General features: G+C 74.4%; 2 protein-coding genes and 1 long non-coding RNA gene across 3 annotated transcripts; all 3 read right to left on the minus strand.

Annotated features, from left to right (window-relative positions):
- Window positions 1–305: 305 nt before the first annotated feature.
- Window positions 306–5,587, minus strand: SENP3 (SUMO specific peptidase 3; the record flags this gene model as incomplete). Its single annotated transcript, XM_072848590.1, has 9 exons — window positions 306–453; window positions 1,258–1,308; window positions 1,439–1,522; window positions 2,212–2,349; window positions 3,199–3,276; window positions 3,411–3,458; window positions 4,725–4,876; window positions 5,306–5,413; window positions 5,512–5,587. Coding segments are annotated over 9 exons (846 nt in total), but the record flags the coding sequence as incomplete, so codon positions are not given.
- A 1,920-nt stretch (window positions 5,588–7,507) lies between these two features.
- On the minus strand, window positions 7,508–10,616 carry SAT2 (spermidine/spermine N1-acetyltransferase family member 2). The gene is made up of 6 exons (XM_072848591.1): window positions 10,481–10,616; window positions 10,338–10,389; window positions 10,181–10,252; window positions 9,016–9,056; window positions 7,828–8,058; window positions 7,508–7,564 (listed from the first exon to the last, which is right to left on the minus strand). The coding sequence occupies exons 1-6, from the start codon at window positions 10,541–10,543 to the stop codon at window positions 7,508–7,510; spliced, it is 516 nt and encodes a 171-aa protein (XP_072704692.1). The 5' UTR covers window positions 10,544–10,616.
- Window positions 10,617–11,414: 798 nt separating this feature from the next.
- On the minus strand, window positions 11,415–12,477 carry LOC140645341 (uncharacterized). The gene is made up of 3 exons (XR_012039979.1): window positions 12,391–12,477; window positions 11,805–11,845; window positions 11,415–11,448 (listed from the first exon to the last, which is right to left on the minus strand). It is a non-coding gene; the product is annotated as an uncharacterized lncRNA (long non-coding RNA).
- Window positions 12,478–13,394: the final 917 nt, after the last annotated feature.

A 13,394-nucleotide genomic window follows, 5' to 3' on the forward strand; every position in this document is an offset into this window, starting at 1 on the left:
TCCCCATGTCCCCCCCGCGTCCCCACCGACCCCCCCAGTGTCCCCCATCCCACCCGTGTCCCCTGTCCCCCTCACTGTCCCCATGCAGCCCCTCCACGTCCCCCGCGCCCCTTCTGACCCCCCAATGTCCCCCTGTCCCACCCGTGTCCCCCCATGTCCCCCATCCTCCCCCCGTCCCCACCTGTCCCCCCGCGTCCCCGCTGTCCCCACGTCCCCCGACACCGTCTCCAAACTCCACCGTTTATTCCCAGCTCGGCCCCGCCCGTACAAAACCCCGGCCCGGCGGGGAGGGGGAGGGTGGGGGGCTGGGGGGTGCCCCGCGTCCCCGTCCCCCGCGTCCCCTCAGAGGGACAGCTTGCAGTGGCACAGCTCCTTGTACATCAGCCGCCGCAGCTGGGGCATGTCCTGCTGCGTGAAGGTGCACGGCCGCCCCAGCGCCAGGAACTTGCAGTACTGGGGGCACGGGGGGGTCACAGTGGGGACACACCCCCCACCCTCCCCCGCTCCTCCTCCCCCCCCCAGCCCCGTCCCTGCCCCCCGTGGGGCTGGGGACACCGGGAAACCCCGGACCCCCACCCCTGCCATGTCCCCATGTGTGTCCCCCTGCCACGGTCCCCCATCCCCTGCCCCCCCCCCAGGGATTGTGCGCCCCCCATCTCCCCCGAATCCCCCCAAGCTCATTTGTCCCCCCCATGGGGCCCTGTCCCCCCGTTCCCCCAGCCACCTCCAGGGCCCCCAAAGGTCCCCGCCCATCCCCCCATTGTCCCCCCCACGTCCCCCTGTAACCCGGTGCCCCCGACCCCCAGGGGCCCACCCCAGACTCCTCTGCCCCCCGCCATGTCCCTGTGTCCCCGCCCCAGCTCCCTCAAAGACCCCCCAAATGACCCCCCATGTCCCCCTGCTGCCAAGCCCCCCATGGTCCCGTGTCCCCCCTATACCCCCTTGTCCCTGTTGGCCCCCAGGGGTCCTACACCCCCTCCCCTCCCCACATCCCAGTGCCCCCCCCATGTCTCCCCCCCCATACCCCAGTGCCCCGCCCCTCAGTGCCCCACCCTGTGATGCTCAAGCCCCCCAAGCCCCCCAAGGGGTTCTGGTCCCCCAGGGTGTCCCCCCCATGTCCCCCTGTACCCCCAATGCCCCGCCCCTCCGTGCCCCTCCCCACTGATGCCCAAGATCCCCCCCAATGGGTTCTGGTTCCCCCAGGGTGTGTCCCCCAAGCCCCGCCCTCGGTGCCCCACCCCCAAACCCCGCCCTCACCTGCAGCACGAAGGCCCCGCAGTCGCTGTCGTTGTTCTGGCGGGCGACGTTCTGGGGGGGGGAAGGGGTGAGGGACGCAGGCGGCCAGGGGGGACCCCGGGGTCCGGGGGGGGACCCAGGCACTGAGGGGGGGGACGGACGACACCCCGGGGCGGGGGAGGGGACCCGGGGGGGCTCTCACCATCTTGAAGGCCCCCCGCCAGCCCTCCCGGAAGTCGGGGCGCTCCTTCTTGTCGGCCTCGGCCTGCAGGTACCGGCAGATGTGCTGCCGCGGGGGTGGGGTCAGCGTGGGGTGGGGCCTGGGGCAGGCCACGCCCCCCAGCAGGCCACGCCCACATTGGGGGCGCCAGGCCACGCCCCTCAGGGCTGCTTCTCCAACCCCCCATCAAGCATTGCCCATAGGGGGAGACAAGCCCCGCCCCCTGGGGCAGGAGGCCCTGCCCACCAGGGTTACGCTCCACCCCTGTGCAGAGCCTGGCCCCACCCCCAAGGTTAGGCACCACCCCATAGCCCTACAGGCTCCGCCCCCAGCAGTCAAGCTCCACCCATGGGGTGACCCAGGCCCCTCCCCCAGTAGGGCCAAGCTCCACCCACCCTATGATGCAGGTGTCACCCCAGCTGACACAATGCCCCGCCCCTCAGGCCAAGCCCCGCCCCCTATGACACACCCTCAGCTCATATTCTGGAGCCCCGCCCTCTCACTTGGCACCACCCCCTCTGCCCGAACCCCGCCCCCTCAGCTCCTCCCACCCCAGGGTGTGCTCAGGGCCATAGGGGCCGATGCAGCAGCCCCCCCTTGACCCGCCCCCTGCCCCTGTGGCCCCGCCCCCGTGGCCCCACCCACATTGGCTCCTCCCACCCAAGTACCAGCTCAGGGTGCGCTCAGGGCCATAGGAGCTGATGCCCCACCCCCCCGTGGCCACGCCCCCAGCCACGCCCCCCGGCCCCGCCCACCTTGGGGCAGCGGCGGTTGAGGGTGCGCTGGGAGTCGAAGTAGGTGATGCGGCGGCGCGCGACGTCGACGGCCACGAGGGACCAGTGCACCTCGAGGTGGATGGGGATCAGCAGCAGCTCCTTCCCGAAGATGTCCACCTGCGGGGGCGGGGTCACCGCCGGGCACGCCCCCTCCCCACAGGCCCCGCCCACGCTGAAAAGGCCCCGCCCAGCCCCGGCCCCCCCGCCCTCCGGCTGCAGCAGCACGGCTCTGGCAGTGGGGAGGCCCCGCCCACAGGCTCACAAGGCACGCCCACTGGGGCGTGGCCACATCGGGCATGCCCACCAAGACACACCCCCTCCCGATAGGCTCCGCCCCCCGGCTGCAGCAGCACAGCCCTGGCAGTGCAGAGGCCCCACCCACAGCAGCACAGGCCCCGCCCACTTTCCCCAGATGCAGCCCAAGCCACGCCCACACAGGGCTCCGCCCCCCTGGGTCCCATAGACCCAGCCGTGCCCCACCACAGGCCCCGCCCCCAGCAGCACAGACCACGCCTCCTCCTGAGCCCCGCCCCTCTCTGCACACACACAGCACAGGCCCCGCCCACAAAGACCCCCACCCCACCCTTAGAGGGTGTCATAGCCCCACCCCACTGCAGCCCCACCCCTACCACAGGCCCCACCCCCTCAATACTATTGGTCCAACACTGCAGCCCCTAGGCCACACCCCCAGCAGCCACACCCCTCACAGGCCCCACCCTCTCAGAAACCCCACCCCTCCCAATCTTTACCCAGCACTGGGGCCCCAGCCCCGCCCCCACTGCCACACCCCTGTGACCCCGCCCACCAACACCACACCCCTACGACCCCACCCACCGATACCACGCCCTCCCCAAAGGCCCCACCCCTCCCATTCCTGGTCTCACCCTGCCCCCTCCTCCACCCCTGCCCCCTTCCCTCGCCCCGGCCCCGCCCCGCCAAGCCCCGCCCCCGCGGCCCCGCCCTCACGTTCTTGGTCCAGCGCTGCACCCCCTCGTAGCCCCGCGTCCGCAGTTTGTCGTAGAAGAAGCTGTTGAAGAAGTGGACCTGCGGGGGAGGGGAGGGTGGGCCCCGGCGGCGGGGGGGGGCCGGGACCCCCGCCGGGGGGCCGGGCTGTGGGGGGCGCCCCCCGCGGGGGAGGGGCGGGGCCGCGGCCCCCCCACCCCCGGGCCCCCCCTCACCTTGTCGGGCACCGCGTCCATCACCAGGTCCCCGTACATGTTCATCACCTGCGGCAGGGGGGTGTCGGGGGGCAGCCTGACCGGACCCCAGGGCCCCCACATCCCCTGCGGCCCCCAAACCCCCTGCACCCCCAGCCCCCCAAACCCCTCCTGTTCCCCCCAGCGTCCCCACATCCCCCTTCCTGCCCCTGCATCCCCCAGGGCCCCCCTTGCTCCCCTGAGGCCCCCCAAAACACCCTTGCAGACCCCTGCGCCCCCCAAACCCCTCAGGGTCCCCGGTGCCCCCCAGCCCCCTCCAGGTCCCCACATCCCCCCTTCCTGCCCCTGCATCCCCCAGGGCCCCCTTGCTCCCCAGGGCCCCCAAACCCCCAGGGCCCCCAAAACGCCCTTGCAGACCCCTGTGCCCCCCAAACCCCCTCAGGGTCCCCCCGGTGCCCCCCAGCCCCCTCCAGGTCCCCACATCCCCCTTCCTCCCCCTGCATCCCCCCAGGGCCCCCTTGCTCACCTGAGCCCCCCCCAGGGCCCCCAGAACACCCTTGCAGACCCCTGCGCCCCCCAAACCCCCTCAGGGTCCCCCGGTGCCCCCCAGCCCCCTCCAGGTCCCCACATCCCCCCTTCCTGCCCCTGCATCCCCCCAGGGCCCCCTTGCTCCCCAGGGCCCCCAAACCCCCAGGGCCCCCAAAACGCCCTTGCAGACCCCTGTGCCCCCAAACCCCCTCAGGGTCCCCCGGTGCCCCCCAGCCCCCCTCCAGGTCCCCACATCCCCCCTTCCTGCCCCTGCATCCCCCCAGGGCCCCCTTGCTCACCTGAGCCCCCAGGGCCCCCAGAACGCCCTTGCAGACCCCTGCGCCCCCCCAAACCCCTCAGGGTCCCCCCGGTGCCCCCCAGCCCCCTCCAGGTCCCCACATCCCCCTTCCTCCCCTGCATCCCCCAGGGCCCCCTTGCTCCCCAGGGCCCCCCAAACCCCCCAGGGCCCCCAGAACGCCCTTGCAGACCCCTGCGCCCCCAAACCCCCTCAGGGTCCCCCGGTGCCCCCAGCCCCCCTCCAGGTCCCCACATCCCCCCTTCCTCCCCCTGCATCCCCCCAGGGCCCCCTTGCTCCCCAGGGCCCCCCAAACCCCCAGGGCCCCCAGAACGCCCTTGCAGACCCCTGCGCCCCCAAACCCCACAGGGTCCCCTCGATGCCCTCCCCCAGCCCCCCAAACCCCTCCGATTCCTCGTCCAGGTCCCCACATCCCCCCTTCCTCCCCCTGCATCCCCCAGGGCCCCCTTGCTCCCCTGAAGCCCCCCCGGGGGCCCCCCCGCGCCCCCCACCTGGTCGTTGGGCCAGTTGGGGCCGTAGAGGGTCTGCAGGTCGTCCATGGTCAGGACGTGACGCTTGTAGCTGACGCGGAAGCCGCGCAGCAGCGCGTTCCCGGGGAGCCGCTGGTACGACTGCATCAGCTGCTGCACCGAGCCCCGCCTGCGCGGCAGCCTCAGCGGGGGCCCCCAAAACCCGGGACCCCCCCGGGACCCTCAACCCCCCAGCGTCAGCTGCTGCAGAGCCCCCCTCCTGAACCGGAGGGGGGGACAGGACCCCGGCGTTGGGTGCCCCCCCCCCCCCCGGGGCACCCCAAAACCCCCAGCCCCCACGACCCCCCAGCCCCTCGGATCCCCTCCAGCCCCCCTCACCCCCATCCCTGACCCCCCTCCCCAGCCCCACGCCCACCCGCACAGGACACAAGGGGGGACCCAAGCACCCCCACCAAAACCCCGGGACCACCCCCACCCCCGAGCCCGAGCCCATCCCCACCCCACCATCAGCCCCACAAAACACTTTGGGGGGGTGTGGGGATGGGACACACCCAGGCATCCAGCCCCCCCACCCCCCAAAATGCCCCCCGGCCCCCCACCTTTGGGGGTGCTGAACTCCTGCTGGAAGATGTCCTCCAGCTTCTCCACCACCTCGTCGGCACTGACGGGGATGAGGCTGCCGTAGGCCTGCAGGAACTCGTCCAGGATGCCTGGGGCGTTCACTCTGGTCCCTACTGATGGCCGCACACCTCCACACCCCCCCGCCCCCAATCCCCCCCCCAGCCCCTTTCCCTCCTCCCCCACTCACTCTGGACGCAGGTGACGTGCTCCTCGCGCAGGGGGCTGGCTTGGGCCCCCCGGGCGGGGGTCGGGGCGGGGCCCCCTCGGCCCCTCCCCCACGCTGCAGACGTTGCTGATGAGGATGGCGGCCGGCGCTGCCGGGGCTGGGGGGCCCCGCCCCGAAACCATTGGGGAGGGGTCCTGGGGGGTGGAGGGGCACAAAGGCGCTCAGAGGGACCCCAAAATAGAGCCCCCCGAAACAGGGCGATCCCATCTGCCCCCGCCCCAGCCCCTGTACCCCCCCCCCCACAGGGCAGAGCCCCCAAAAGGGTCTGGGGGCCCTGTGACCTTAAAACCCCACCAATGTGACCCCCTCCCAAGGATTTGCCCCCTCCCCGGGGACACAGAGACCGGGACCCCCAATGGCATTTAGGACCCCCCGATGCGATCCCCCCTCCTCCCAGCGATCCAGGACCCCCCCCCACTCACCCGTGCCCCACCCCCACCCCCAGATTCGAGGTCCCCCCCACTCACCTGCGTCCCCGCCGAGCCCCGGGGGGGCCCCCAGGAGCCCCCCGAGCCCGGGGTCCCCCCCGAGCTCCATCTCCCCGAAGGGGGGAGCAGCGAGAGGCGGGGGCGGGAGGCGAGGGAGGGGGCAGCGCCTCGGGGGGCGGCGGCGGCGGCACCGGGGCCCCCCGCTCCTCCTCATCGGGGAAAGCGAGGGGGGTCTGCGGCGGGCCCCCTCCGCCGGGCCCCCGCTTCCAGGGGAAGGCCCAGGCCCCCTTGGCGTAGAGCAGCATCCGCAGGGCCCGCAGCGCCCGCAACCGGCGCCGGGGGGCCCCGCCGGCGGGGGGCCAGGGCGGTGCCCCCGGGGGCCCCACTTTGGCGGGGCCCAGCGCCTGCCCCCCAGGGCCCCCTTCTTCCTCTTCATCCTCCTCCTCCTCATCCGAACCGGCCGGGGGCCCAGGGCGGGGGCGGGGCGGCGGGCGGCGCCGGGGGGGTGGGGCGGCGCGGGGCCCCCCCAAGGGGGGTCACGGCGGGGGAGTCCCTCCCGCGGCCCCCCCGGGCCCCCCACAGCTGACGGGCCGCCAGCACCTCCTTCATGGCCCCGAGCGCCTGGGGGGGGCACGGGGGGGCCGGGGCGGCCCCAGAGCCCCGTTACGCCCCCGGCACCCGCCCTGCCCTCCCCGGGCGCCCCGTTACCCCCCAGGACCCGCCGCCGCCCCCAAACCCCCGTCACCCCCCAGGCGCCCCGTTACCCCCAGGGCCCCTCATCCCCCGGTTCCCCCTTCGGGCCCCCGTTATCCCCCGACACCCCCCGCGGTGCCGCTCGCCCCTCCGAGCCCCCATCGAGGCCCCCCCCGGTGCCGGGTAGGGTTGGGGGGGGTCCCCGGGGCGGGTGGGAGGGGGGGGTCGGGTCCCCGCTCACCCCCGGGAGCGCGGCGGCCTCTCTCGGGCTCCCTCCGCCGCCGCCTCCCCGCAGCCGCCGGCGCCGCCCGATGGCGTCATCACCACGCGCCGCGCCAGGAGGGGGGCGGAGCCGCCGAGCGTAGGCGAGTCTCCTCCTGACAAAGCCCCGCCCCGCGCCGGGCGAGGCCCCGCCCTCCCACTGAAGCCCCGCCTCAATCTCGCCCCCGCCCCGCCCCGCGCTTTGCCGCCGCGCGGTCGCCATGGAGACGGGAGCAACCGCCCGCCCCTAGGGCGGCGACCGCGTGGGATCATGGGATGCATCCCCCCCACCCCCCCGCTGGCGCAAAGGATCGTGGGATACATCCCCTGGCGCAAAGGATCGTGGGATATATTCCCCTCCGCGGCGCTGCACGAACCACGTGACCCCGAGCGGGGCCCGGGCACCGGGGACCCCCGAGCCCCTGGGTCCCCCCAAACTCCCGGGTTCCCCCCCAAACCCCTGGGGCTCCCCCCCGAGGGGCCCCCCCGGACACCAGGGGCCCAGGGAGGGGCTGGGAGGGCTTGGAGGGGGCCCGGAGGGGACTGGGGGGGTCCGGGGGGGGGGGGTCCCCGTCTCACACCGGAACCTTCAGCCACCGGTAGAGGGGGGGGTCCCCGAGAAGCCGCCACCTCTGGGGTCACGGGGGAGGGGGGCCAGTGGAGTCCCAGGGAGGGGTCAAAGGTCACAGGGGTCAGAGGCCACGCTCACCCTGTACCCCCATGGCCGCTTGCTCCGGCATCGCCTGGGGGGGTGGGGTGTCCTGGGTCCCCCAAACCGCTCATGCCCCCCTCCCTCCCCCCTTCCCAGCATGCACCGGGAGGGGGGGGGGCCCGGGGGGACGCGGGGGCCCGAGCCCCCCCCCAAAACGGAGCTGGGAGGCGGCCGCGGTGGCACCGCTTTATTGCGGGGGGGAAGGGGGGTGGCAGGGCGCGTTTGGGGGGTCGGGTCAGTGGTGGGGGCGGCGTGGGCCAGGGCGGCCATGGCGGGGGGGGGGACGTGCCAGAGCCGCCAGCCCTCGCGGGCGGTGACGTCGGTGGCCCCCAGGCGCGTCAGGAGCCCCCAGGGCCCCCCCGGCCCCCCCGGCACCAGCACCCGCAGCTGGGAGCACCCCTGGGCCAGCGCTGCCTGCGGGGACCCCGGGGCCGCGCCACGGGGGGACGGGGACACGCGGGCGGGCGGCCCCAGCCCCCCCAGGGACCCAGGCGTCCCCCAGCCCCCCACCCCCCAAGGGACCCAGGCGTCCCCATCCCCCCCAAGGGACCCAGGCGTCCCCCAGCCCCCCCACCCCCCAAGGGACCCAGGCATCCCCAGCCCCGCCCCCCCAAGGGACCCAGGCATCCCCCAGCCCCCCCCCAAGGGACCCAGGCGTCCCCCATCCCCCCCCCCAAGGGACCCAGGCGTCCCCAGCCCCCCACCCCCCCAAGGGACCCAGGCATCCCCAGCCCCCCCAAGGGACCCAGGCGTCCCCCATCCCCCCCAAGGGACCCAGGCGTCCCCCAGCCCCCCCACCCCCCAAGGGACCCAGGCGTCCCCCATCCCCCCCCCAAGGGACCCAGGCGTCCCCCAGCCCCCCACCCCCCAAGGGACCCAGGCGTCCCCCAGCCCCCACCCCCCAAGGGACCCAGGCGTCCCCCATCCCCCACCCCCCAAGGGACCCAGGCATCCCCCATCCCCCCCAAGGGACTCAGGCGTCCCCCAGCCCCCCCACCCCCCAAGGGACCCAGGCATCCCCCATCCCCCCCCCAAGGGACTCAGGCGTCCCCCATCCCCCACCCCCAAGGGACCCAGGCGTCCCCCAGCCCCCCACCCCCAAGGGACCCAGGCATCCCCATCCCCCCCAAGGGACCCAGGCGTCCCCCAGCCCCCCACCCCCCAAGGGACCCAGGCGTCCCCCCCCCCCCCCAAGGGACTCAGGTGTCCGGGTCACAGGGGTGGGGGGAGGGGTCACTCCTGGGTCCCCAGGCAGCTGGGGTCCCCTCCCCCTCCCAATCCCCCCAGGACCCACGGGACACCCCTCCCCCTCCCAAAGGACCCAGGCGTCCGGGGGGGACCCAGGTGGGGGAGGGGAGGGGGGGCTCTCACCTTGGCCGCGCTCTGCACCAGCGCCCGCCCGACGCCTCGGCCTGGAAAAGGGGGGACAAGGGGGGTAGGGGGTGCAGAGGGCTCCGGGGGTGCGGGGGGTCCCTATGGGGCTCTGTGGGGTGCTATAGGGCTCGGGAGGGGCAATGGAGGGTTCTGTGGGGTGCTGTGGGTCTCTGTAGAGTGCTGTGGGACTCCACAGGGCTCAGGGTGCTCCCTATGAAGACCCTATGGGCCTCTGTGGGGTGCTATAGGGCTCGGGGGGGGCAATGGAGGGTTCTGTGGGGTGCTATGGGGCTCTATGGGGTGCTGGGGGTCTCTATGGGACTCTGTGGGGTGCTATGGGGCTCTGTGGGGCTCAGGGTGGTCCCTATGGGGACCCTATGGGTGTCTGTGGGGTGCTATAGGGTTTGGGGGGGCAGCGGGGGGTTCTGTGGGGTGCTATGGGGCTCTATGGGGTGCTGGGGGTCCCTATGGGTCTCTGCGGGTGCTACAGGGCTTGGGGGGGGGGCAGTGGGGTCCCTATGGGGCTCAGGAGGGTCCCTATGGGTCTCTGCGGGTGCTATGGGGCTCTGGGGGGCAGTGGGGAGCTCTGGGGTGCTATGGGGCTCTATGGGTCTTTGTGGGGGCTATGGGGCTCTGGGGGTCACGGGGGTCACGGGGGTCATGGGGGCCGTACCCCGGTGGAGCGGGGCCCCGTAGAGCCCCTCCCCGCAGAGCACCCGCCCCGCCCAGGTGCAGAAGGAGACGCGGTGGAACAGGAGCCCCACGGCGCGGCCTGGGAATGGGGGTCACCCCACGGCCCCCCCCGGCCCCCCACACCCCTGGGGTCCCCCACACCCCACTGCCCCCCACCCCTGGGGTCCCCCACCCCCTTGGGGCCCCCACACCCCCCACTGTCCCCACCCGTTGCCCTCCACCCCCGGAGCCCCCCAATACCCCCCTCAGAACCCCCAAAGTCGGGACCCTCTCCCCCCCCAGCCCCCGAAACAGGGTCTCCTTTGCCCCCTGGGCACCCCAACACCCCCTGGGCACCCCAAAAGCCCCCAGTGTCCCCACCCATTGCCCCCCATCACCCCCGGGGACCCCAATACCCCCCAGGGCCGCTCAACCCCCGGGACCCCCAATACCCCCAGGGCCCCCCAAATGCCCCCTCCCCCCCCGTTACCCTCCTGCCCGGCAGCTTCGGCCACCAAACACCCGAACTTGGGGCGCGGCCCGAACCCCTCGGCCAGGAGCCCTGGGGGGAGGGGAGGGGGGGGGGTCACCGGACGTCTGGGCCCCCCCGACCCCCTGTGACCCCCCCGTGACCCCTGTGACCTCACCCTGGGCCGTGGTCCTCACCCACTCCTGGTCCCCCAAAATCGTCGCCGCCTCCTGGACAGGGGATGGGGGGGGGGGGTGGCAGGAAAAAGGGGGGACCCCTCCTCCCCATCCCCCCCCCCCTCCCTGACGCCTGGCTCCTCACCGTGACGAGGCGCATGACGTCATGCACGTGCCGCCGGCCCCACGCGCGCACGCGGTAGCTCATGGCGGCGCGAAGCCTCGCGACGACGACGCGGCCCCTTTAAGAGCCGGCTGAGGGGGCGGGGCGGGGGGAGGAGGGGCGGGGCTTCCCCCCAGGGTCCTGACCACGCCCTCCCCCGCCTCCCTGACCACGCCCCCGCCCCTCGCCTGGCCCCGGGGGGTCCCGGGTCGCTGCGTCCGGTCCCGGGGGGGTAAAGGTCGGGGAGGGGTGGGGTGGTCACGTGATGGGATCTCTGGGACCCCTCCCCCCAGGAACTCCTGCCTCCCCCCGGGTCCCCCCCCACCTTTGGGTGCCCCCGAACCCCTGCCCCTCCCCCTTGGGTGCCCCCCCCTTTGGGTGTGCCCCCGAACTCCTGTGACCCCCCAGCCCCCAGCCCCACCCTTGGGTGCCCCCTCCCCCACTCCTGGGTCCACCCTGACCCCTGTGCCCCCCACCCCTGGGTGTCGTCGTCGTCGTCGTCGTCCCCCTTGGGTCCCCCCTCCCTTGGGTCCCCCGAACTCCTGGCTCCCCCCACCCTTGGGTGCCCCCGCCCACTCCTGGGTCCCTCCGGACCCCCTGTGACCCCACCCCTGGGTGTCCGCCCCCACCCCCCTTGGGTCCCCCGAACTCCTGGCTCCCCCACCCTTGGGTGCCCCCCCCCGGGTGCCCCCGCACTCCTGGGTCCGTTTCACTCTTTATTCGCGATCGCCGCCGGCCCGGGGGGTGGGGGTGGGGGTGGGGGTGCACCCCTCACCCCTCACCCCCTCACCCCTCGCCCCCCGCCAGCCGCCGCGTCACCGCCCCCGCAGCGCAGCAGCCGCCAGCCCCTCCCCCGCCCAGCGGCGCCGCCCCCAGCGCCCCCAGCGCCCGCCAGGGGCGCCCCCGCCCCACGTGCATCCGCAGCTCCCGGCACCCCGGGCCCAGGCTGCCTGCGGGGGGGGGGGTCAGCACCCAGCCACACCCCCCCATAGCACCCCAACCCCGGAACCCCCGCCCCCCGCCGGACCCACTCCGGGACCCCCAGAATCCCCGGCCCCCCAATCCCCGGAACACGCCCAAACACCCTGCCCCCCCCAACGCCCCCGGGACCCCCAAAATCCCCTGCCTCCCCCCAAACCCCCTCTTGGGAACCCACCAAGACCCCGACCCCCAGCACCCCAAAACTATCCACAGCCCCCCAGCACCCCCATCCCCCAAAATCCCCTGCCCCCCCCCCCGGGACCCCCTCCCAAATACCCTCCCAACACCCAAAGCCCCTCGGGACCCCCGAGCCCCCCCGCCCCACCTGCGCAGCCGCCTCCCCCAGCCGCCGGCCCAGCTTGAGCCCTGGGGGGGGAGGGGATGAGACCCGGATGCCGGGGTCCCCCGACCTCCTGGGACCCCCCAGCCCTTGGGCCCCCCAGCCCCCGGGGCCCTCCCTTTGCCCCTCACCCACGCCCCCATCCCACCCCTGGGTCGTCCCCCGCCATGGGCCCCCTCCCGGCCCCCACCCCTGGGTGCCCCCAGGCCCAACCCCCCGGGTCCCCCTTCCTTGACTCCCCCTCAGCCCCCCCGCCACCCCTCCTTTGCCCCCTCCCCCACCTACCCCCATTTGCCCTCTCTTGGCCACCCCCCGGGTCCCCCCATTTGCCCTCCAGGCCCCCCACCCCCGCCCCTCCCTCCTTGGCGCCCCACCCCCACCCCGGGTGCCCCCAGCCTCCTCCACCCCCCACCCCGGGTGCCCCCCATTGCCCCCCTTGGCCACCCTCCCCACCCCGGGTGCCCCCTCCATTGACTCCCCCTTGTGCCCCCTCCCCCCCGCTGCCCCCTCCATGTCCCGTCCCCTCCCCAGGGTGCCCCTCCCCCCCCGGTGCCCCCCAGGCCGCCCCCACCCCGCCATGGCGGCCGCACGTAGAGGTTGTCCAGGTAGAGGCCGGGCCCCGTCCGGGCGCTGAAGGCGTCGACGGAGAGGACGTAGCCCAGCAGCGCCCGGCCTGCGCGCGTGCGAATCCTCGTGTGAATCCTCGTGCGAAGCCCCCACCTTGCACACCCCCCGCCAACCCCCCCCCCTGGTGCAAGACACCCCCCTCGCGCAAACCCTCCTGCTCTCCCTTGTGCAGCCCCCCGTGCAAATCCTGGTGCGAACCCTCGTGCGAAGCCTCGTGCGAAGCCTCGTGCGAAGCCTCGGGCAGCCCCTGCACCCCCCCCGGTCCCCTTGTGCGAACCCTCGTGCAAACCCCTGTGCCAACCCTGCTGCACCCCCGGCTCCCGCACGCGGTGTTGTGCAAACCCTTGTGCAAATCCACGTGCAAAGCCGCGTGCGAGGCTGCACGCCCTCCTGCCACCCCTCGTGCAAGCCCTTGTGCAAACCCTGCTGCCACCCAACCCCCCACCGCCGTGCAAACCCCGGTGCGAACACTTGTGTCAGCCCTCGTGCAAATCCTCGTGCAAATCCTCGTGCAAATCCCCCCAACCTTGCACTACCCCCCCGCCAACCCCCCCGCCACCCTCGTGCAAGTCCTCGTGCAAGACACCCCCCCCAACCCCCTGCTCTCCCTTGTGCAACCCCCGTGCAAATCCTGGTGCAAACCCTCGTGCAAGCCCTCGTGCAAGCCCCGCCCCCCCGCACCGTCGCTCGCCCCCTCCCCGGGGGCCAGCTCGGCCACGAAGCACTCGAACAGGGGGGGGGTCACCCCGAAACCGGCCTCCAGCAGCACTGGGGGGGGGTGAGGGGTGAGAGGGGACCCCCCTCAGCCCCCTCCCCCCTCCCCTCCCCCGTACCCCTCTCGTCTGTCGTCACCTCCTCGGGGGCACCTCGTGCAGGACGGCGATTTCCTGGGGGCGCGGGGGGGTGAAGGCCCTGACCCCGGGGTCCCCCAAAGTGGGGGTCCCCCCA

The sequence above is a fragment of the Ciconia boyciana genome, chromosome 32, assembly GCF_034638445.1.
Source record: "Ciconia boyciana chromosome 32, ASM3463844v1, whole genome shotgun sequence".
NCBI lineage: Eukaryota > Metazoa > Chordata > Aves > Ciconiiformes > Ciconiidae > Ciconia > Ciconia boyciana.